We start from the raw sequence: 25590 nt of genomic DNA, 5'->3' as shown, positions 1-25590 counted from the left end.
TGTTTTTGTTACATTTCATTCCTCGGCAGAAAAAAAAAAAAAAACTGCACTGGTTATCTTTTAGAGCTGTAAGCATTCCTGTGAACTCAGTTTTAAGAAAATCTCTACTTCTCTACTTGTAAGCCATCAAAATGTTTCAAACAACTTCGTCTAAAGGCACCAATGAAGAACAAACAATACACACATGAACATAACAAAGATACAACAAATAAGTATTTAATTGTCAAAGTGAATTTGGTAAAAAGTGAAAGTGAATTTAGCTGGACACTTTCACAATACTCTGTAACCATTTTTTTTCTGCCAGCAAATAAAAGAAAATGTAAGAGCAGATTCGATAAAACAAGAATAATTCAGGCACCTCCCTCTGGGAATCAGGAGGGGCAGACTGCGGCCAGTGCATTTTTTAAATCCAGGTGAGCTATTGGTCAGTGATAGACAAAATAATAGACAGTGATTTGCGTTGCAATGTTTGCGTTGTGCAAACATTGTGCCCTTATTTTGAGATCAGTTAGCGGCATCCAACCCCCCATTAAAGCTCTACGGTGGTGGTGTCTGTACAGAGCTGTATTTTGGATGGTACCAGGGCACTGTTTCCAGTTTGGACAACATCTGTATGTGAATATGAGCAGGAGGTATGGTTCAAAAACTAGTGCAAAATTAAGACAATAGCGGTTTTGGTTCAGGATTTACATTTAGTGGACAGTGCAAGTTATAATAAAGTAGAATTAATACTGACAACAGCTGAACCTTAATTAGAAATAAACAAGGTAACATTTTTCTTAATGTTTCAGTTTGTGTTTTCCAAGGTGACAGTAAGAAGTTGCCTCCAGACGATCTGCTACTGCCCTAGCATCAGCAGGCTGACTGAAGCTGTAAGTGTCATTTTATATACTGGTCTCTTGACAACACAATGAGCTGTTTTACTTTAGCAGCCACAGGCTGACTGGCCTGTGAATCAACCAAAGAGGTGCAGGAAGGAGGTTTTTTCTCCACCTGACTGAAGGCAACATAGTTAAACTTGGTGTGTTCCTGTCATACTGCTCTCAGATGTGATGCTACCAGCATCTAAGTTTGTTTGTGGATGTTTCCAACAGATGAACAGGGTCGCAGCAGGTGGTGTTTTTTGGAAGGTGTTTTTACTTCATTTAAAAATTATGCATATGCTTCTTCGTTACCTTTGCTCTTTAGTGACCGGTCGAACAAGTGGTGGGACACATACAAGTATTGTGTGGACATAGGTAAATGCAACCTGGGATGGATTTTTATTGGTTTTGGGGATTTCGAATGAACCCAAATTATTTTTGGGCATATCTTACAACTTAAATAACTTCACAACAACCTGACATTCTGGTTTAACTCATTAAACTCATTGTACTTTAACACCTGCTACAACAGTTATCTGTCTAACACCTTTCTAGTCTTTGTAACACCATTGAATCTTTAACATCCTAATGTCCAGCACTAGAAGGTTATGTTGATTCTCACTTTCTATTATAAAATATATGTGCTTGTATGTATTTGATTGGCTTATTCACAAGTTGCCTGATCTTTTATTTTGTTGCAGCAACAGATGAGCTACATTGAACTTTAAGGGATCTCCTGTGTTTCATTAACAGAGCCCTTACTGTGGTGACAGTGTCAAAACAAGCGAAAACTCCCCACCTGACACTGACAATCCACTTAACACCCACTCTAACACCAGCAACACTCTGCTCAACACCTTCAGCCGGAAAGAAAACACCTCTAGAATCTGCTATGATTCATATTCTTACATTTCTAATAAAACACAGACAAAAATGTGAAGCAGATCTGCCTTTATTTTCTAAGTGTTGTTTTGCGTGTAGCTTGTGCACTTCAGTTGTGTTGTGTCTCCCACCCACCCTCTTAGTTCAGTTACTGATCTAAAGTGAAGAATAACCATCATCATTACTTTTCAACAACTCAAGCTGTATTGTCCTTTCCCTGTCCTGCCCTCTCTACATATCTGTCTTCTGTGACCTTTAGGTTGATGAATGACTGTCCTTTATTGCCAAAAACCATCTGCCGCTTACACATGCAGCCACAGAGGTCTGCTGGCTAAATGAGATTATGGATCATTAATCATGCTCACTGCGTGCGTGCGCGTGTGTGTGTCACCTGTCCATCAGCACTGAATGCGAGGCAGGCAATGCCATGTGTGTGTCCATCACGCAGCAAAGAGACGGTTTGGACGGTGAAGGAGTCCCACACACACACATAGGGATCCTTCCCCACCTGACCCGTCGCCACCAGGGAACGCTCCGGGTGCAATGCCAGGCTGAAAGGAGAGGGGGAAGGAAGAGGGGTAAAAGAATCTTTAAACATTAAGCAAACTTCTCTTTATAAACCTTTGTATGTGCAACCTTCTTTGTGTTTTGGTTTGCATCTGGGTCAAAGCACTCAACAAACATCCCCACACTTAATTTTTAAATTTGCGATATCAATTCAAGTCCATTGCATATGGAGAGTAGTGCCTGTGCCGGGCTAGTATCTGGTGTTATATTCTATTAATGAAATACGATCATCTATTGTTATATGCTACACTTCATATCAACAATAACTATAGTATCGTGTATTTCTCACACCATGTCTACACAAAGCTTGTGTCCACAAGCTGGTTTGATGGGTCTCTGGAGCAGTTTACATGTAGACCTGCTTCAAATAGACTTGAAGCGTAAAAATATGTTGAGTTTGTGAGTGTGAAGCATGAGTGACATACAAACTGGTACGTTAGCAGAGATGACAGCAGGACTGATATCAATAGGAGCATATTTATCAGGTTACGTGCTTCTCAAAAAACATAAAACGCTTTTGGTGTGGAGTGTTAGTCTCCCAAATGTTGGAAACTGCCTTCTTTCATTTTGTTACCAAAAGGAGCAATCTTTTGCCTTCTTTGTCATTTTGTACTGTATTAGTTGACTGTGTGATGTCTGTCTTTTCTCAAACATTGAGAATCTGTAACTGTACAAAGGGCAAATACCTTTTTTAAGTGTAACCTGTCTTGCTCACCATTATAAAATATGCTCTACAGATAAACAAAGATTTTTTTACAAGGATGTTAATGATAATTCAATTTAAGTCAAAAGAAGGATAAAAAAAAACATTTTCCACTTTTTAAATAAACTTTAAACTAAAAACAGACATCTGCTGAAAACCTGTGCCAACTCCCCTTCTCTGTCTTCTTCTTTCAGTGGGTCAGTGTGTGTTCTCTTTTACAAAGACAGCACTATAAATACACTTACTGTTTAATGGCATCACTGCCAACACACTAACACAGTATCCTCTATGCTGTGTGTGTGCATGTGTGTGTGCATGTGTGTGTGCATGTGTGTGTGTGTGAAGGGTCACTGCAGTTTGACCTTGGCTTCTCTCTCTGTTGAGCATTTGCTGTGACACTAAATGATTATCGTTGTTTGTCCATTAATCATCTGCAGTTTTGGGTCAGACAGAGAAATAAAAAATATAAGATCTCTCCCTGACTGTGTGCGTCAAGAGAGGTCAGGGTTGGTGGAAGAAGTTTACAAAACACTGCAGGGCAGTGTGTGAAATAAAAGAAGAAAACAAAAGCACAGAAACAGGTTTGTCAGCCACAAGCCATTGATCTCAGGGATGCCACACAAAGAGACACACACACACTTCCTTCACTCTTCTCCTCAACCTGCCAGCCAATGGGACATCCAGCTGCTGTAGTTGCCATGACAACTATATTGCCAAGGGCATGGGAGCCAAGGATTGAAAAGGAAAACTGTAGAGTCAAGGTCAAACATTATAACACACACACACCAGGCAACATCTGATACAACACTTTCTTTGTGTCTACTTGTTCATTTATGATTTGAAACATTTTTTATTTTACGTGTTTGTTTTTGTTGTTTTACACACAAAGCAGCTTGTCCGGACTTTTAGTTTGAAAGTGTTCATCTATGTGTCTGTATCTGACTTCATATGGCTTCCAACTCTACTAATACTGCACAAATGCAACTAATACAACTAATATTCTCTACTTCTACTAGAAGAAGTAGCGCAGTTGCTAGTGGTAATACAAATGCACTGGCAGGTTGTTTAAAAAAAAATTTTAGACTTCTTTTCTCTTACTTAATGTTATAATCCTACTTTCTGGGTAGAGAAGCAGATTGAGGCAAAGTTATCTCTTGAACACGTTAGCTAATGCTGTCTAGCAAGTACAAATACACGTTTATCTTAATATGTACGGTTATTCACAGATTCGTGAAATAGTATAACAACAAATAATGACAAACAGAGCATAAATACTGTATAATTCATTGTTCAACTTTGTCAATCACATACCATAATACAAAAGATGTTTTGCAATCATGTACCTTGGGTAATGAAAAGTGAAGCCTAAGATGAAATAAAGAAGCTCTTTCAGCGAGACATTGTATTGAGTTAGATAACAGGAAGTGACATCAGGTATTAGACTTTGTGAAGGTCTTCGCTGGTCTAAAGGACCGTCAGAGTCAGAATACGTGAATAAAAAAGAAACCGATGTGAAGACAGAAGTCTGTGTAGGAGGGAGAGTGAATGAAAGCAAAATAATTGAGACAGTAAATAGAAACCATTAGAGCCAAGGACACACACATTACATAATGTTATCTACATGTACAAACATAACTTAACTTGTAATTTTAGTTTGAATATGCTTGCAAACACATCAACACACTAATACACTTCAAGGGCCACTGACACAGCAGGTGTGTGCGTACATTCCCACGCAGCTAAACTGTATCTGCCTTTTTTTTAAAACAGAAAACATAATCAGAGGCTGGATTATGTTGAAGTTGTTCTTATTAAAAAAACAAAGCATTGCAATTATTATTGCACAGTTGTCCATTTATTTGTATTTGTCTATTTGTCAGGGACTATCCAACTCTACATTGCTACGGGGCATCTATAGCAGACAATTTGTCAATAGCTCATCATTTTAAAGCATATACTATATATAAACCTATTCCTACAGACTATGTTTTAAACATGCATTTGACATAATTTACATACAAACAAGAGATTGTGTAAAATGAAGCAAATTAGGTTGTGATAATATTGATGTAAAACATTCCTAAGAACTATGCAAGACCACAGAGTTTTTCTAACCTTAATGAAGAGCTCTGAATATATTTTAATAATTTTAAAACACTGTGTTCTGACAAACTATGTGTTGTTCTGTGCTGATTTGTTCAGTATGTGTCTAATTGAGTCTTACCAGGTTGGTTAACAGCATTTTATGTTAACAGAAAACATAATCCAGCTGCAATTACATCCCATAAATAAAACCATCAGCAGTTGCAGTGTAGTTATATAGAACTATAAGGACACAGGGTTGTTAGTTTACAGATGTTTGTCATTGTTAATCTTACATTATGGTTAATAACATTAAATCATTGTTATCCTGAGAAAAACATTGTTTTAACCCACCACCCCCCAAAAAACAGGTTAATGTAAATTATAATATTTTTATGGGCCTAAAGAGTATTACAATTGCAAAACCAAAAACCTTACACTCTGTGGCTATTTGCATGATAATTTAAATTTTACATTTAAAGAAGCTGCAGCACCTGACAGACGGCCCCTATATTAGAGTTGCTACATGTTTTTATATCTGTCTGAGAGTTAGGAGCAATGCGATTAATGCTGACATGCTTCCTGCATGGCTTTTATGGCATTTTCTTTTAATTTTTCACTCATTTTCCTCCTCCTCATCTTCCCTGCACCTTGGTCATTTCTCCTCTTTACTTTAAGGCTCACAGTGTTCTCATTTTAACACTTCCTCTCCTCTCTGCCCTACTGAAGTCCCTAGAAAAAAAACTGCCATCTGTTTGTTGAAACCACACCAGCCAGGTCTCTCTCTCTAACACACACACACACACACACACACACACACACACACACACACACACACTGTAACACAAGCGGAGTCCCTCCTGGTTATTTATAGAAGCTGCACTAATTTCACTAGCTGCTATTAGACTGTTTTGTGCATGTGGAACGGTGATAATGTGATTTAGAAATGATTCACCTGCAGGGGAAAAAAGACGGGGTGTTGCTGCTGTGATTTAGCAGACGATAAAGGGATTAGTTAAAGATAAAATACTTAACTTATGTTTATTTTATATATTACCAGCTCAAGTTTAAAGCAGGATGTTGAGTCACTAACTCTGCATCTCCAGTAATTTGAGGAAATGCACAGGTTTCACATGTCACCCCCAACCTTTACTAAAATGCATGTCAGAGGTTTAGACATTCTGAAAGTAATGTACAGGTTGCGTGCATTAAGGCAATTGTCTTTTGTATAAGCAACCTAAAACAATTTTATCTGTATATTTAACATTTTTGAAAGTGTCATGAAAAAAATGGACAAAGTGATACTGGCAGTAATGGGTAATTTGGTTGTTGTTGTTGCTCTATTGTAACAACGAGCAACTACTGCCGACGGTCATCAGTTAACGGAGACACCGGTGCTTCTGAAACACTGGACTCTGTCCCATATCGCAAGTAACAATTAGTGGTGGAGAAAACTGAGCTTTTGGCAGCACTGAATCAATTTGAAGCGCTCATCTTTTGGACAGTGGATTACTTGACCTGCAGGCCAAAATATGTTCACCTGAAGAACTGTGTCTCCAGCCAACACCTGAGTAGCACAGTGGCCCCACAAGGTACCTTCTTGTCCCCTTTTCTCTTCATCTCTGTACATCAGCCTTCCAGTACAACTCAGATGCTTGCTTTCTTCAGGTATTTTCTGATGAGTAACAGCTGTCGGTTGTCTCAATGTGTGATGTGTGGGGAAACTGGTTGTATCAGGACTCTGACCGACTCCAGTCACCATTCAAGACACAGAGGTGGAGGTTGTGGTCCAGGCATTTAGAGGCAGTGTACATGAAGGGTCAAAACAGACTGTATTTTCATAGAAGACTAAAATGATAAATCATAAATATTTGCAGACCTCTGCTATGCACCTTTTATCAGACTATGGTGGCCAGTGCGCTGTTCTTTGGTGTGGTGTGCTGGGCATTGTTTTGAGGCATTAGCATCTATTGGCATGTCTTTAGTTTCACACGTGAATGTGAAAATTATCAAACTGTTATATACACGATTAAATACACGAGGTTTTAATGCAGCCATTGTAGATATGTTTCATTTAATAAAGTGTGTTTTATTAAATCACATCACTTTTAAATAGACTCTGCAACTCGGAATGAATTGAATGAGAAGTACATGTGACGTTCCAAATCAGCGCCTCTGATAAAAGGTGTAACGTAACGAAGCTTCGTTTTTGTCAAATTGTCTCTGGGCAAGAAACTGAAGCCCCAATACCCCAAGGACATCCGGCTTAAAAAACTATGCCAAATCATTCTGTGGAATGATGCGCTGTGCTAACCCTGACCGAGATAAGGAAAGCGCAAAAAAGCGAGGTTTAAAAAAACTTGTCGCGATACTTCTGCTTCAACAGGTCAATATGATTCGAACTTATCATTACTGGCGATTACAGTGCTAGCCCCGTGTTCTATAGGTCAGTCAGAATCCGAGTCCACTCCATAAGAAACCTCTACTCACCCATTACAAGTTCACCTTAGCAGTCAACAACACTGCTCTCGTCCATATTCCTGCTGTTCTCTACGGAGTCCAGCCAGTCCACTTTCTTGTCTCGCGAGGCTCATGCAATAAGACGCTTAACAACCTGAGACACACTTTCACCTGTTGAGCTAAGCTAGCGAAGATGGCGATGGCAGCTAACGTTAGCATTAAATGAACCATTACAAGTTCGGTTAGATTAGCATCATCCTGCTCGTCTTTGACTCCTTCTGTTCCGCTTTTTTGTCAGGGCTTGCTAAACATAATAAATTAAATAAAGACCTGTTTCTTAATAAAATGTTAAACTGTTTTTGAAAAAGCTGGCATACAAGCGGACATTGAGGAGCACAGTGATTGGACAAACCGGTGGCCATTTCCCAGCATGCCTTCTTCTTCGGAACGAGCGACAAACAAACAAATAAATAACTGTTGGATCGATACTTAATTTAATTTTATTAAGGCCTGCAGATTTATGACATTTACTAAGTACAAATCAAACTTTATTAATGTAGGCTCCCCTATGCGTGAATTTTAATTATAGACGTGGACTCAAACACCTCAATCTTTTCAAGAAAAAGAATCACAAGTTTAAAGAGAGGTAAAAAAAAACCTTTTTTGATTTTTCCCAAAGACCTTTTGTTGTATTGCAAACACTGATTTTGCTGTGAAAAGGTGACAATAATCCCAAGCGCTTCCCCTCAGGGGATTTTTTTAAGCACCTGAATGAACAAATGATGCTGCTTTTAGGCTGTCTCAACCAAAAAACCAAACAAGTAGATGCTCTTTTAAAGCTTCACCAATTATTCTGAATTATAGCGTGATGTGTTGGTGCTTCTGACATAGGGATAGTTGACAAATCATGTGAATGAAAACTGTAGAGATTGAGAAAGTAAGCACAGCTTTTGTTTCCTGGAGATCAATGCAAGAGTTGAGGCACAGAGCGGCTGCTGCTGCCGGCAGGGAGCTGTGAGTGAAAGCAGGCAATCTGGGAAACATTCATCAGAGGAGATAATTGCTAATGAACACACACACAAACAGAAATGAGCACAGCATTGAGTAAATAGAGTAAATGCCAAATGAATAATAAACTAACCAGCTTGTTGGATGTGTGATGGTGTGAAGTAATGCAGCCTTCCTGTTTGTGCCTAAAAATCCATTGTTGCTTTTACTCTTATTAATTTCTGATTAACCACTGAGTCTCCCACCATCCAGAGGAACTTGCTCTGATCTCTGACCTTCTCAGTACTTTGAGTTCCCGCAGTTCACGAGGTTTAGTGTATGTTACAGGCAACTCTGTAAACAACTGGAAAGCTGCTTAGAATAAAATCAGTGTAGGTGAGTTTATTTATAGCAGGTTGTGAAACCAGGGCAGCTTCTATAAATAGCTCAGAGGAACTCCTCCTCTGTGTGTGTGGATGTGTGTGAGTGTGTGCATAATACAACAATCGAGTGGTCTGTGAAGAATCCATCCAATCTTCAGACAACCATAGAGTGTTTTTCCCAGTCATCCTTTTAAGGATAAATAAGAACACTGGAGTCTCTTATAATTCAGCTGCTGTTTTCTATCTGTCTAAAATCTTCTCCATCATGCCTTTCCATCAGGGGGGTGTCTGATCAGTCCCACTCTGCAGAATGACAACAAGTCCAACCATTCAGCCAAAGTCATATCGTTAGAGTCAAGAAGAACATATGGTGTGGCCTCATACAGCCCTGATCCAAGCATCATAGAGTTAGTCACATGGAGTGATTGTGAGACACTGAGGCAACTGTGACAAGATGTCCGAGAGGAGACCCCAGAGACCAAAGTGGAGACCTAATGTTGAGGCCTCGTCTCATAATTACAAGATCCTTTCTCAGGATTATAAGATACAAATTTCACATATTGTTTATGTGTTTTGATGAGAACTTTACTGTGTTTTTAGTGAACTAAAAATAAAGCGTATGCACAACATGAAACCTAAGCTACAGAATCGGAATTACTCCTGTATGCTTTGTCCAGTCCTGCTGCTTTAAATACCAATAGTGAAACAGTAACATGCATGTTAGGAAATATGTCATGAATGGACTTCAGATAATTTAACTGTAAACCAGTTTAAAGCAAGTCATTTCAAGTTATTCAAGATATGATCAAACAACTTTGTCTCACTAAACTTCATCAGCTGATATGAGCATTATGATTTCATTAAATGGTGAATTATCATTATCAGCTCATTAGTATGGTCTACCTACTGACATGTTTATTATGAGCAAGATGTGTGGGGAAACTGGTGACACCTACTGGTTGTAGTAAGAATGGTGGCGATAGTGTTGCTTGTTTGTATTCTAATTAATATCCTTAGTCAGAGTTGTTTCTGTGTTTTAACCCAAACCCCCACCTTTTTCTTAGTTTTAACATCCTGGTTTTTGTGCCTAAATGTAACAAGAAGCATTTTTTAAGTTTTTTAAGTTTTTGTACCAAAACGCCAAAAATATGGTTCGATAATGACACACAGAGTGTTTAATCATTTGGAGCAGGTGCTGATAACAACCTCTGACAGTTGCTGAGGGTCTCAAAACTGCACCAGATTATGGTTCCTGCTTCATTTTATAGTATTCAATGAAAAGTTACAAAGACGCTGATACTGAAAATATCGGTAAAATTACAAGAGACATTTCTCCATCTTACATCCATACTTTCTGCAGTCAAATAAAGGCAAAAAATGTCACAAAATAACAAAAAAGTCTACAAATCTGGGGCACAATAGCTACACTAACAATAACAATAGACGACAGCATTTTCCAACCCTTAAACAAGTACATTTGGTGTCTTAACTTGAAAGGAGGTCGTCTGCTACGTGTTCGGGCCCACTTTTGCTTGAGGACTTGTTGGGTGATGTGGCTTGCATTAAACTGCCTGATCAGTTCCAGTTTCGGCAGCCGTGAATTTGATCGTGGCTCTAAGGAAAATGAAGCAGTGAGCTGCTCAGTCGTGTAATCTAGACAAGAACTGCAGTTCAAAATGGGTCCATTCAACAGGAAATTGCCATGTTTTCTGGTAGCGAGAATCTTCGAGGGGCAGGGTCTCTCCTGCCTCCAAATAGTAATGGCTACGAAGTGCAATAACTGCCTGCGAGGATTTCCTAAAATAAGGTCGACATCTCTTCTATTAAAGGCGTGATAAGGAGTTCAATCTCTCCACCCCTTAAATAAGTAGCTTAAAATTCAGTTTCCAGACCTTTCAGAACGGCACTGTAGAGTGACATAACACCCCAAGGAGGCTGTGTGTGTTCAATAGAGCTGTGTGTGAGAAAGTGTGTGCATTGGTGTGTTTGAGTGCCAGCAGATCGTGGGAACATTCAGGGCTCTGGGGCAGATTGGCAGTGGGATGCTGGACAGATAATTTTTTAGTCATCTTAATGAAGACCACTGAGCTGTGAATCCACAGAGCCACCAGGCCTGTGGATTCAGGCTGCTGCTATTAGGAAAGTGTCAAACAAAAAAAAGCAAGTATGTGAGATAAACAAGGCTTGTAGGAATTACTCCCTCTTCTTTCCTCTGAGGTCTTCATGAGATATTAAACTGGGATCCTGAGAATCAAAGTAATGACTTAATTCCAGCCTCGATGAATTTCTCCTTGCTGACTTTGTGCTCAGTCTTATAAAGTCTTTTTGGAGAAGTCAGAATGTCAGTACATAAGTCGTATAGAGCACAGTGTGACACGTTTATGTCTTAGGAAATAGAACATGTGCTGCTCTTTACTTTAAATGTGACTGTGTGTGATACTTAGACCAGCAGGTGAAATCTGAACTGGAAGGGAGATTGCTGCATTAAGGAGAATTGGATACTGGATTACAAGATGGCTCTTAGTCATAGTCCATGTTTTGGGGGCCTTAGAGGGCCATGCACACTGAGCCAACTGACTTCCTGTTGGCTTCCTGTACTAAAATAATAATCCTTCAACTGTTTTCCAATGATACTGAACCAAATGGATCAAATCCTCCATCCTCAATCCTCCTTCATCAACAGTCATTTTGCTGGATTTGTGAGAAATATATCCACATTTTCCACTTCTTCTAGGTCCAGTGTGGGTCAATGTGCTAGTTGTACAGGAGTAACACAGATTGGCCACTATGCCAAAATTGATTCACAGACGAGCACCAGTCCAAAGGACTTAGCATCTGCATAGCACCATGTGAGCATCAAGGCCATTCTGCTAAAAGAAAACCTGGTTTTTAGTGAGATGTAAAGCTTGTAAAGCAAAAGAAGAAAAGCTAGAAGCAGTGGCTTATCTAAAACACATACAAACATTTGTCTGCCAGGTCCAGAGACTGGTAAGATCTCCCCCCAAAAGCCACCTTTATCACAAATATGAGATCAGTGCTTAATCAGAAGTAATTTTTGAACTGAGATTTTTTTTTTTAAAGAGGAAATTCTTCAGTTTATTTGGCAAATGCAATAAATTGGCTGGATTCCCTGCTCTGATAACTAGCAGCACATACTGCAGTCACTTTCTTAAGTTTTTCAATGATAAAGCCAAGATGTACTTTGTCTTGGACTTAAACACTGCTCACAAACAGCTTTCCAAAATCAACAGAGCATCGAGAAAATGTGGATATTTATTTAAAGTTACAGCAAAGTCAGTAAAATAAATGAAAACACTGAACACTAAAATAAAGCAAAGAAAAGACCAACTATAAAACACACAACCCAGGCTGAGTTAATGCCTCAGAACCCTAACTAATGCCCAGTGGGGTCTTTGAGCAGCCAAATCTGGACATGAGGCTTCTTCCATTACAAAAGCTTGATCTAAAGGTCAAGCAAGTAAAACTCCAGTTTACACAGCGTCCTCCCGCCTGCAATGATGAGCCGAAAGCGTCGCTCTGCTGACAGTGAACGCATCGCTGACCGATCTGCCTCCTCTCTGGCTTAGAGCCCAACCGCCAACTGTGCCAACAACCATTATGTTAGCTCCTGTACTCATCAGCGTACCCAAACAGCGAACCAGTGTACCCATGGTGAGAGGGAAATGAGCTACTCTACGCTTCAGAAGACTCCCCACCCTCAAGGACTCACACCAGGCCTGTGGGGGCATCCCTGCTGATTAACTTCAGCTCTTTATTAGCTGTTCTGAACAAACTGGTTGGTTCTGTGGTGGTGGATGATGATTAGGAGCCTGCAGGTCCTGTCTGTGGTAATGGATTAATCAGGTCCATCACTCCTTCAACCAGCAGCAACGTCAATCAGAATGAAAGTACAACTTGGTTTGAAACTTGGTTTAATGAAGATGTTGATGTTAAATTGTGGGGTTCATATACAATAGTTAATATATTCATGTAAACCTCCAGTTTTCGTGGAATAAATCAGAATAAAGCATTTACTTAATAAATGTTGATTTACTATTGCATTACATTTATTTATAGTTTCTTTAATAGAAACACAATCTCTCTCTCTCTCTCTCTCTCTCTCTCTCTCTCTCTCTCTCTCTCTCTCTCTCTCTCTCTCTCTCTGTGTGTGTGTGTGTGTGTGTGTTTGTCTTAGTCATGATTTTGCACTGCTTGTTTCTTTAGTACTGTCAAGGCCAAAGGTCAGTATCCTTTAAATATTATGTGCAACAGTAGAAGCAAAGACTTAATTTAAAGCAGCGCTAATCTATATTTTTAGAAGAACAACGAGACAAACATGTCTGATGCAGTGATTTAGTGTTTTTTTAAAGGCATGCCATCAAGTTAAAAATAATGTTTGCTAACAGAAAATATGAGCCATTACTGACCTGAACAACAGCTCATGCTCTTCAGCTTGAGTCTCTTTCTCTGGCTTTCTGCTCCAGCTGCTGAGGTTTTAGATGACTGGTTTATTTTGTCTAGTCAAGCAGAAATACACCCAAAGTACACAAAAAACATAATGATGTCCTGTGTGTATGGTGAGGTTGTTCCTGCAGGCATCCACAGGAAGTGGGACAGGACGGAAGAGAAAGGAGAAACTGAGAATGACAGAAAGACAGACAGGAAGGAAAAGGAGAGTCTGTACTGGTGAAATGAACACACACCAAGACACATTCTTCGGTCTTTTCCACCTTAAATGTTTCACTGACATGAACATTGTGTGTGTGTGTGTGTGTGTGTGTGTGTGTGTGTGTGTGTGTGTGTGTGTACTAAACATTTTCCTCAACTGACAAAGGCAGGGAAGCAGATCAGAAAACACAGATGAACAGCTTCTTTGTGGGGTAATAAAAACAAGTCGGGTTTATAAGCAACAACAACTAAAAGCTACAGAGCTTATGTAGTCATTTCAGAAACTGCCCAAAGTCAGGAAATACAAAGGAAGCAGAGGAAGAGGTGAGGGGACTGACAAATAGGGAGCGGGTAGAGGTGAATGGATAGGTCCATAATATGAGATTGCTGTACAGTGTTTCAGAGGGTTGATTGGGTTTGGATGTTGTTCTGAATTTGATGAAATGATAATAAAGTAAATGTATGTCACAGTGATCAAACTGAATTTGAGACTAAACCAGGTCAAAGTGCCAAAAAGCTTAGAGCACAGTTTAGACTGAAGCTGCAAACTAGTAAACTGAAGCCAGCTCAACAGATCGTAGCTGAAGCAGAAATGGGAGCTCCTCACAGCAGTAGCATCCAGCCTGTGATTATAATCGCTGCTATTCTTCACAGCAGACAAACAGAAAGCCTGATCCCCCCCGGGAGGCCTTGGCCATGTAAGAGCCAATGAAAGAAAAAGACAGTCCCACTCTCTCCCTTTCACAAAACCTCACCATGGATTCAATGCATCAACGTGGAGGAATCCATCAGAGAGTCTAAAGTCAGCCTAAAAGTGCAGTCTCAAGTCAGAGTTTTATAGGATTCTTCTGCTGTTATTTCACGCTCGGGCTTAATAACAACTGAAAAGAAGAAATTAGTTTTTTATTAGTCTTATGTTCCACATGGGTGAAGCTCTTGGACAGTGGTCCTATGAAACATATCATTTCATCACATCAGATGCCGAGCCAACATTCTGCAGCTGTTATGACAGAAGCTGAAGAGAAACCACAGTTACACATGTGTCCCGGTTGAACCCAGGGACAACTTCCTATAGTTTCTTCAAACTGAGCTGAAGCCAGAACTCATCTCCATCCATTACAATGTAATGTTATGTTGGCAGGTTTCCACTGGAACTGCTCCGGCTGTGGTGCCAGTAGTGATAAAAAGGCCAATGCATCAGACTGGGCCAGTGACAGCGACATTTCCTGAAGCCGGATTTCTTCCAAACACTGCGGTTACTGGGTCTGTTTGCTGCAGGAGAACAGCAGAGTTTAGACCAATGTTTGTCACTGGTGATGGCTTCATTTTGTTTAATTTTCAGCTGCTTGCTCAGGTATCTGTGCATGTGAATATACAACAGGTCATTAGTATATGGACAGAACTTTGAGGGGCCAAACACTGATCTTTGAGGCACACTGAATGTCCACTTTATTTTGAGGGAGAGTGCATCTTCTTAGTGAGAAAACTATGTCTGATTCTGTGAACACTGTGTTTAAGAAGGTTTATTCTGACTGTGTTTCTTATGTTCTTTTTAAAAAATTTAGCCCAGCATCGCATAAAGACTGGAAGCAGGAGGAAATGTGTAGCCTGCATCTGTCCAAAGGGAAAAAACCCACAGGTTCCTGTCTTTATGAAGCACACTAACCGTAATATTGTATATCCTCTGTTAAATCGGAGTTTGAAATGAATGCTTGATTATCAAAACATACTTTTCTTTCTGTTTGTGGAGAAGCTTTTAGATCAATCCTATTACAATTTTATTATTATACAATCATGTTTACTTAAGATAAACATGATTTAAAAGGTGATTTCGTGTATCAAGTAGAACATATAGTACGGCTGTGAACCTGCAGTCGGCTGTGAGGGCTAAATTTGCACAAGCACAAATTTAACACAGTATGGCCAGCTGAGGCAGCATCCAGCTTCTCAATTAGTGTGACTGAAGCAAACACATACACACATACACGGTTCTGCAGGCTGCAGCTGACTGGCCTGCTGTTAAACTGTCCAAACACGCCTGCTGCTCTGATGACTCATAGGCTGTTTAGTGTTAGTCAATGCACCAGGTGTGTTTGTGTGTGTGTGTGTGTGTGTGTGTGTGTGTGTGTGTGTGTTTGTGTGTGACCATCTTAGGCTGAATGATCGACCTCACTAAATCCTCTTCCCCCTCCAATTGCTCTTATTTGGTTTCATCAACAGAGAAAATTCCCATTGATGCTAAATCCTTAATTTAGAAGTAAGAAACAAACATTTGAGCAAATTCACGAAATGCCACAGGGATCAAAACACAACACAGAGAAAGATATTTTGCACAGAAATGGTGGTTTTGAAGAACCTGATTAAAATGTTTCAGTGGTTTAAACGCAAACAGGACTACTGACAGTTTTTCCCAACAAGAAACAGCACAAGGACAAAAAACTCCCTGGACTTATTTTTCTTAAACCTGCAGAATTCTATCTTTTATGTGCAACTAAACATCTAAGCTGTGTGGATGCTGATGGATTTGCTTAAATACATCTGAATGTTGATGTGTGCATTTTATTGATGTACAGTGTTGGGGTGGAGGGGTGGGGGTTATGCTTTATTATAAAACTGTCAGATAGTCCCAGAATAGAGGCTTTGGGTGTTTGAGAACTGGTTTTACTCGCTGAACAAATGCTTAATTAGTTCAGTACTTTAAATGATGTCTTACTACAAACACAAATAGAAGGTCATCAGTTAAACTACAAAACAAATCTGATCTCTGGTGCATTTCCTGCACTTCATCCTGTTCATTATTTGTATAACGTGAGCGAGAATTGGGTAATACTGCCCTCAACTGTATTTGAGCAACATTTTACATTTCAGCATCCATTCACATTCTTAACAACTGATTCAAAGACATTTGACCTGTGCTGTGTCCACAAATCCATAGTCGTTCATGTGTTTGGAGATGACAAGATCATTTTTAGAAGAACCTTTTCACAAAAAGACAGCATTTTCAGTTTATTCTAGGAAAGACCTCAATATAAACTGAATGTCTCTGTCAGCAGGTTTTCCTGCCACAATGGGCTTGAGGAGCAGGAACAGAACCATCTTTTAATGTACACTGATTATTTTCTGAGCCCTTGATAAGATGAGGATTAGTCTATTAAAACAAACTGCAGGTTCATATTATATTGGTCAAGATAAGGAAAATGCAATTTCTATCCTGACTTTACCTTTATACATGGCTTTGATTTATTGGGATTTATTTACTTAGACACATTAGTGATTTCTTGATCATGTCCACATGAAGATGCTTTTAAGAAAAATGCAAATAGTTGAATGTGTTTGAAAAAGGACAGAGGTCATTCTGATTTCCTGCTTCCAGTTTATATGATGAAGCATATTCATACACTGAGGGGAGCTCTCTTAATGTGAGTGTTTTATGTGTTGAACAACTAATAAGTTGCTGCCTGCATAAAAGGACAGATCCCCTCATCTGCACAAAACTGTAGGATGCAATGATCACTGCCAGCTGCTGTGAATGCTCAGAGCAGCTCCACCCACTGTTCTGAGTGATTTCAGACCTTAAACCCCCCCCCCACAAAAAAAGATCATCATGCAAAACTTAAAAAGCTGTTTTCTGGCAAAGCAAGGACCTGTTTCCGTCAAAGCAGAGGATAAACCAAACTGTGTGGGAGAGATAAAACCCTGCCAGATTTTCTAAAAATCACAGCACGTCCAAAACGAAAGAAACAAAATGTCCAGATGAGGGAGACAAGTGGAAGCAGAGATGCTACAGTTATCACAGCAGGCAAGTGAAACTGGAAAGGAACTGAAAATCTGCAGTTTGCAGTTTTTTCATTCAACTAATGAGGCCAACTGGCAACAGGTTCATGCCTAAGTGTAAAACGAGCATCTCAGAGAAGCTGAGTAAAGAATCTGTGGATATACATAAATTAAAACCTTGAGAGGATCCAGACAAAAACCAGCAGCCCTCAGGGGCCACCATCCAAAGAAACAACCAGATATAAACAAGAGTCAAAATCTAAAATTCTGTTTTTTAAATCATGGACGCTGTGTCCTTAAGGAGAGGAACCATCGGACTTGTTATCAGTGCACAGTTCAAAGTCTGTGCACACAGCGTGGCCCCAGGTGAAACTCAACATGCCAAAACAGCATCTAAATAACTTCTTAATGTTTTAACTGATGTTTGTGTCCCAACTTTTCTGGGAATGAGCTTTGCACTCTATGATTGAAGATAAGTCTGGGAAACTCTGAGTGAATAAACTCCTTTCTCTTACGCTGACGGACTTTGACAGATCCATGTGTTGTGTGTCAGTCTTACCTGATGATGTCATCGTTGTGTCCCAGGTAAAACCTCTGGCTGTGTTCCCTGGTGTTGTAAACTACACCCACTCCAGCCACGAAGTAAACCACCTCCTTCCCAGCGGTGTAGTACAAGTTATTCCGGCACTGGTGGCCCCGGTACCCGTAGACCCAGTCCAGTCTGAGCCGGCAACCCGGGGCGCTCCGGTCCGACATGTCCACTCATCTGACGGGAAACCGAGACACCGTGTACTCCGCTGCTGACGGTCCCCGCTGCCTCCTCGATGTATCGACTAATGATGACTTGTTGATTTATTTGCAAAGTGAAGTCAAGTCACCGTAAGTTTTCTTCGATGCTTCATCCTAAAACGTCCTCAATGTCTTTGATTTTACAGGCAAACTGATGGAAAGAGACGCAAACTATGTCCACAGATTGTCATGTCCGACAGAGGTCTGTCTTTATCCAAAAGTGTCTCCTGAGTTTACAGTAACTGTCCTTCAGTGGATACACACGCAGATCTTGTGTGTATCTGTTTCATTCTTTTACAGCTGTCTCAGTATTTGTTAACTTTCTGTTTGACGAAGCTGTGATCAGTCATTAATAACAGGTGAATCAGAGCAGCCACCATCATCCTTATCTTCATCCTCAGGGCTGCAGCTGAATGAGGAATCACTGGTACAGTCCCGCAGAGGGTTTATACTATTTTTATATCTAGTGGCGTGAGTCTCATTTCCATGTATGATGATTCCTGAAGGAGCATCGATGTTTGACTTTGATATTTGGTCTTGTGTTTATGCTTTTAGTCATGAGCCTCATTCATGAATCTCTGTTTCTCTGCATCTACAGACACAGTGAATATGATTATTCTGTAGTTTTCCAGGTACAAATACAACAAACAAACAAAAAAAAAAGAATTAGAATGAGGAATGGATAAAATATAATATCATAACACGGCTGGAAAGTTCCCGCTGTGCCCGGAACCCCCTGAAAGACAGAGACTGTGGAGGAGGAAAAACTGATGGATGGTTCTGCTCCTGGAAAAAATAATCCCTCCTCACACTAATCCTCGACCTCGGCCACAGCCATGCCTGCTACAGCCCGGCTGGGTTTGCATCCACGTCCTCCCTGCGCCAATAAACACACAGCGTGGAAGGTGGAGCAGGTGGCGCGGCGCACAAACCCATTCACAAATCCGTGCGTGAGTAAGAGCCACCAGAGTCAGGAGCACGGGAATAAAATAATCCAGACTAAAAGCGAAAACGAGGAAGAATGTTTCCACGGGGGAATGAGCGGACAGTTCCGGAGACAGCCGAAGGGGACGAGGACGAGACGCGGCGACGAAAACCAGGGTTTAATCCCCCGCAGACGATCCAACTTCAGAGCGCAGAGCACGAGAGAAGCCCCGGGATGAGACCGCAGCATCCCGGCCGGGTGACGGAAGAGAGAAGTCCTGATTCCCGGGCGGAGGAGAGCATCCTCCCGCTGCAGCCAAGCCGCTCCACCCACAGACTGACAGACAGAGACAGACAGAGACAGGCAGAGACAGGCAGAGCAGCTGATCTGCGGACCAGACTTCAGACGCCTAATGGAGACGCTCCCTGACCAGCGAGTCCCAACACAGTGATGTTTGCTCGCTCGGTTTCGGACTGACGAGCAGCAGCATCGAGTGAAGCCCAGTAGAGACTCACACTGCGTTTCCGGTGACGAAGCTTCAAAATAAAGTCTGGAGGGTGTGTCCAAGCCTGCTGGAAAGTATTTTAACCGCATTAGTGCACATCAAGGTATGTAGTACTTGATTACTGTCATTTCTGAGGTGCTTTACAGTTCTACTTCACTAATTAAATTAAGAGTTATGGTTAGTGTAATTATACTTATTGATTATACTTATTTTTCTTATATATGTAGTATATTCCCTTCCAATACTTCTTCAGTAAATTCTACTCCCTTGTCTCCTTGTTTTGCACCCCTCCCCACAAAGATCAATCTAATCAATCAATTAATAAAATAGATGACTCTTACTTTGCCATTTACTTTCTAAAGTGTGTACAGAGTAAACGTTAGTTTCTGTTTGGCAACTTTTTCTCCTCTTTACAGCAGACTCAGTTTAACAGAGGAGAATAGCATTTTTCAGTTTTTATTTCATTCTCAATTTGTAAAAATGCTTTAACTGTTTTATATAAACATAAATGTCATTTTTGTCAAATTACTCCTATTATTTTGAAGGTCATGCGTGAACTTTTCCGGCTCATCGTGGCGGTTTGTACGGAACTTGTCGGTCTCGGGAGGTAACCACGACGCGCGGAGAGAAAACACCCAGGCGCTGTTGGAGAGGACGTAATGCCGCAAAGAACGACGGGATATGGAGTTCGATTTGTCTGAACTACAAACACCAGCAGCAGCTGAGGACGAGGAGGAGCTGTCCGCGGTTCTGAAGTCTGGAGGCGTCTCACTACACGAAGAAGAAGATGAAAAAGAAGAAGATGATGTACAGAGAATTAAACTGCAACAAATCAAACAAAACGCAGTCAAAAAGGAGAATTTATGAGTAAAAAAACTGATATAAACTGCTATACTTAGATTATGTTTTTTTTTACACTGAGGGTGAATATAACAGTGGATATAGTGTTTATACTGTTTTATATTATATGTATTATGTTACAATGTTACAGTGTACTGTTGTACTAATGGTACTGTATACATTGTATTATATAACTATATTGTATAATATGTATTATAGGGTATATGTACAATGTTTACATCATGTTTTAATTCAGCAGACAGAGAATAACTGCTGTTTTCTACCATGTTACACTGCAGCAGACGAAGTGCAGAACTCAGGACCCAGTTATAACCTTTTCCCAGGCTCCAGGTAACTAAACAGTTTACAGACTTGCTGCTCGGTGTCCAACCCTCAGACCTTTAAGAGCCAAGACTGTAGGCTGTAATGGAGACTCAATGGATCACCTGGGACAGACAGTGCGTGTTTGTGTGGGCTGATGTAGAACTTTTTGTGTTGACTTCAGATGTGGTAATTGGACCAAGCAGAGCTGTAAGACAGTCCTGCAGACTCACAGAGTGGACGAACTAACTAAAAACTGCTTGTCTGCTGAAATGAAATTAAAACTGCCGTTACTGTCAAATAATGTATTTACCAAGAGTGTCTGTTAGCTGTGGAGCAGCACATTTACGCCGATTAATGTGCACTCTCCAATATAATCAATCAATGAATACATCAAAACCATCTTTATATGGAACCTTTCTTACAGGTAAATGCAAGTCAAAGTGCTTTACAGTGATTGAAAGTTGAAGAAAGGTGAACCAAGCAAAGACAATAAAAGATAAAGAGTCAAAATGGGGATAATATTGCAATAATAATAATATAGTCAAGAACAATGCACACCTAACGAGGGCAATAAGACATAAAGGAACAAGGCTGTTGGACAGTGAGACTAATGCACACGAATAAAAGATTAAAAATCAAGTTAAAAAAATGGAGAAATATTTTTTAATTTAGATGAGGTTATAGATAAAACTGTTCAGCAAATAAAACACAAGATAACTGCGGAGATTAAAAAATAAAACAAAATGATATAAATTGATTAAATATTGACGTAAATCCATACATTAATAATAATAAGGGCACATAAAATATTTTCATCGAAATTCAGGCTAAAACTGTGCTTTTGTAGTTAAAATTGTTGCTTTAAAAACATCCGCAATTCCTGTTGTTCTGAGATCCAATGACTCGAAGCAAAAACACTAAAAGCTGCTTCACCAAAGGTTTTTGTCCTGCACTTTGGAACAACTGAAAGACACTGTGTTGTCCACTCCTTGTGTTTAAATCTAAAAGTTTAAATTAAAAGTTGCTCATCAGTAACAATTCTGCAGTAAAAGCAGAACAGAGTGTTTACTAAATTCTGTACTTGCATAAATGATGGAAATGCTCTGAACACTGCTGTTACTCTGCTAAACTCATGTTCATACTGTGCAGTTTACAGATTGTGATGTCCTACTGTCTTATGCTTCATGTGAGACCTGTCAGTGTACATGGGAAAAAGACAGGTACAGCTCTCTACTCATTCAGGACCTTCCCTTCCTGTCTGTCACACACACAAACACACACACACACACACATACACAAAACACACACTCCCAGGACTAATTTTGGAAGCTGTGTTTGCCTGTGACACCATTGTACACACACTCTGCAGGTAGAAACAGCTGCTGCAAAAAAGACAAAAAAAATGAACGATGTACAGCTGCTGATTTTTTGAGCTTTCAGTGGATAGAGTTTTCTCTGTTGCCCACTGGTGCAAATGAACTAAGTAGATTTACTCAAGTTTTTTGGTGTTGTCATTGGATGATACTTTCAGCATCTGAGTGACCACAGTCTAGAAGGAAGTAAAGAGTACAGTAACACTGTGCTGGTTGTCCTGTGCCATCATGTGGCCAGAAACCAAAATGACACCGTCAGCACAAGCTGGTGCCCTGGACTCTGCACCATGAGGAAAAACCAAAGCCAGAACCAGAATAAAGTGTTTTCACATGGTCGTTTCATAGAGCGGCATTGAAAAAGGAGGATTATAGTCAACGGCTGGACAACAAAGTACTTCTAACAAATGCAGTAGAAAAATAAAAGCAGTAAAACTGTAACACAGATTATTTACACCCAAAGTGATTTATATTTTCTGTAAATCTTAAAAAATATTAAAATAAAGTAAAAACTGCACATTAGTACTTCGTTTGGTCTCAGTCTGAATACACAATTTATTTATACTATCATAACGTGATAATGTGATTTACGTGAAGCCTCTAAATGCATCACTACAAGCACAACAAGAAAAAAGATGTAAAAACAGACCTGATGTTTAAGAGTCATCCATTTGTTCACTTAATGTGTGCCCATAGTAACTTGCATTAATTTTTCTTGATATATATATACACACGAAGAATTCTGTTAAAGGTTAATAGTAGATTGAGTGTTTGAGAACTAACTAAAATTGAAACTGTTGAGTATTTGATCGATTTGACTTATAAGAAGTAATACATGGCATTAAAAGCTGCTCAAATTGAAAACACCCACTTCAAGGAAATAAAAAAAAAATGTATTTAATTTTTATATGGGTCAATGAATATCTCGTTTATGGGTTACATGCATGTTCTTTTGTGTTTACTGTTTATCCGTGGTGATCTACTTCAAAAGTCGAGACTTAGTCATACATTCAACCAGACACCAGCTAATTAGTGTAGGTAATCAGAGTACAGTAACTAAACCAGTCTAGATGAAGTATATGTATTTTCTATTTAGCTGTTAGTAAATGGACCTAGGGTTCTATTCTACAAACCTGGTTAGAGTAGAAGACTGCAAAAGTACTTTAAGACATTCTCAGATCTGGGGAAATGACTGTACCAACCAAAGTCTGTACATTGTGTGTGTGTGTGTGTGTGTGTGTGTGCACATAATTAAACACTGAGTGTAGATTGTAATCCTGATTAATCCCTGCTCCCTGCTGTGCAATACACACACACACACACACACACACACACTCTGGATCTCCGTGTATGAGGAAAAATTTGCTGTGATGAGCTCTGTAACATCTGTAGGAACAAATCATTTTCAGTTGTACGATTTTGATGAACTGATCATTTAAGCACCAAACACATTTTCTTACATTATTTTTAAACCAAACTAAACACACAAAGCAAGACATTTTGAGCTCAGAAGATCATCATTGCACACAGAGACATAAAAATCTCACAAGCCACCTTCAGAAAAATCTATTGTGTACAATTAATGTAGCCACATGTATGTTTATTAATTAATTTGAAATCAACTTTATTTACAAAGCACTTTAAAAACAATGTCCTGTTGACCAAAGCACTTCAAATACACAGAAAACTAAATCATAACAAGTAAAACCCAGAGGACATAAAACCATCATTTTAACTGCACATGTATTTAAAGGAAAATAAATCAATCCTAAGCAAAGTAAAGATCTCTGCTTCTCTTGGAGCTTTAGTTGCATGCACATGATTTAATCCAAATGAACACAGTGGATGGTCGTGATGCCACTGAGCACTGGTAGGTGGCTGCTTCCTTCAGAAGGAGGAGAACAAAAAAGTCTATCAATCATGATAATGTGTGAATCAGCAGGGACCAGCTCTGTCCCAGTTCTCAGCACAATAACACCAACAACTGGCTTTGCTCTGCTTTACATCTCCCCCTTTCTGAGCGGACGATACAGAGAGAACGCTGAGGTCAAGTTCAGTAACCGTTTGGCAGCTGCTCGTTATATTGTTTGATGGACTTTGACATGACAGAGTGAATGTGACACTACATCCAATGATCCTCATTTGAAGGCACATTTTACGATGAATTCAGCAGCTCTATATCTGAAAATAGACCATTATTCCAGGGGTTGGGCAATAAATGCAGATCTCTGTAGGCAGGCCAAACTCAGCACAACATGCCAAAGAGTAAAATTACTTCAAACCAGCTCAGTTTGAGTACTGCTAATATGTAAAATAAGTCTTTTTAATAAGACCATGGGAAGAGGAACTGACATTATGTGTGATCCTGGTTTGGTGAAGAGATTTTGTCTCACTAGTGATTAGTTTTCATTAAAAAAACAAAAAGTTTATTATAAAATGTATACAGTAACATATAATGCAGCGCGATTAGATAATTAGTAGAGATATTTGCTCTTAAATGCAGTGGAGTAAAAGTCAAAGTAGTAAATTTTTTATTTTGTTTCATTCTTTTATGGACAATAAACAAATGACATTAACACTTCAGTTCACATCAATTAGGAACCACACACTTATAATAATTACAGACTCTATATTTAAATTAATTCCTGTGTCTCAGAGGTTGTGGCCAGTGTCAAAGCTGATTCGTTCTTCAGGACTGGATCTGAGATCAGTGGTGTAATTTAGGAGCCCTCTTAGTGCTTTTTTAAGTGTAAATGCAAAAAACTGTTTCAGTGGAGCCCTAGCATACAAATATTAAATGGTTTTTAATATGGTCTCTCTGAAGATTTATCCAATTTGCCAGTAATTAAACGTGTTAACAACACTTCATTAAGTCTTAATAATTTACCTTAAGGAAATGAAAGATAAATCTAATTTAAAATATTTAATTTAACAAATCTGATTGACCAAAAGTCAACGTGTCACTGTGTGCCTGTCCTCAGACGTTGTTTCCATCTGCATGTGGCTGTATGACAAATGTTTTTAGAATTCTAAGCTGATGGATATGAGATCAAACTCCAAAACTCTCATTCTTGCTTATGTTAAAGACACAGTCATTTTTAATGAAAAAGACAAGATAGCATCGCCATCTACCAAAGTGGAGTTAACTGTGTTTTAACTGTGTATTTATTGATTAGTTTTGTAATTTATGTAAAAATGTAATTGTCTCCATCCACCCAAGAATGTTGAAAGAATTCCTACCTCCGAATGTTGCTGTATCAAACTAAGGACTCTTCCCTGCCTGAATAGTAGACTACATGATACAGGAAACTTTAACTACAGCTTCAACATTTTACACTTCTACAGAAATCACATGCATTAGGATAATTAGGTACGCAATTTCAAAACACACATCTTTAACTGCAGAACAGCTTTATATACTAAAATGTATATTGATCCAAATTGGACCACTATTCAGGGAATCATCAG

The 25590-nt window shown here is 39.4% G+C and overlaps 1 protein-coding gene across 9 annotated transcripts in view; it reads right to left on the bottom strand.

The window, feature by feature from the left end:
- The window catches only part of LOC137101522 (echinoderm microtubule-associated protein-like 6), a 65605-nt gene extending 46051 nt beyond the window's left edge, over positions 1–19554 (bottom strand). For 5 of the 9 annotated variants that reach the window (XM_067480019.1, XM_067480058.1, XM_067480039.1 and 2 more), the window contains exons 1-2: positions 17929–19547; positions 2137–2296 (exon numbers count right to left, since the gene is read on the bottom strand). In XM_067480019.1, coding sequence (XP_067336120.1) covers positions 2137–2296; positions 17929–18125 — 357 coding nt within the window. In that variant the 5' untranslated portion in view covers positions 18126–19547. Of the gene's footprint in view, positions 1–2136; positions 2297–17928 lie in introns of all 9 variants that reach the window. The other 4 variants (XR_010911073.1, XR_010911074.1, XR_010911071.1 and 1 more) reach the window with 3 other exon arrangements.
- Between the last annotated feature and the right edge of the window lie 6036 nt (positions 19555–25590).

Source organism: Channa argus, chromosome 1, assembly GCF_033026475.1.
Source record: "Channa argus isolate prfri chromosome 1, Channa argus male v1.0, whole genome shotgun sequence".
NCBI classification, from domain to species: Eukaryota; Metazoa; Chordata; class Actinopteri; order Anabantiformes; family Channidae; genus Channa; species Channa argus.
The sequence above is the reverse complement of the archived record's forward strand: the minus strand, read 5'-3'. Positions and strand labels throughout refer to the sequence as shown.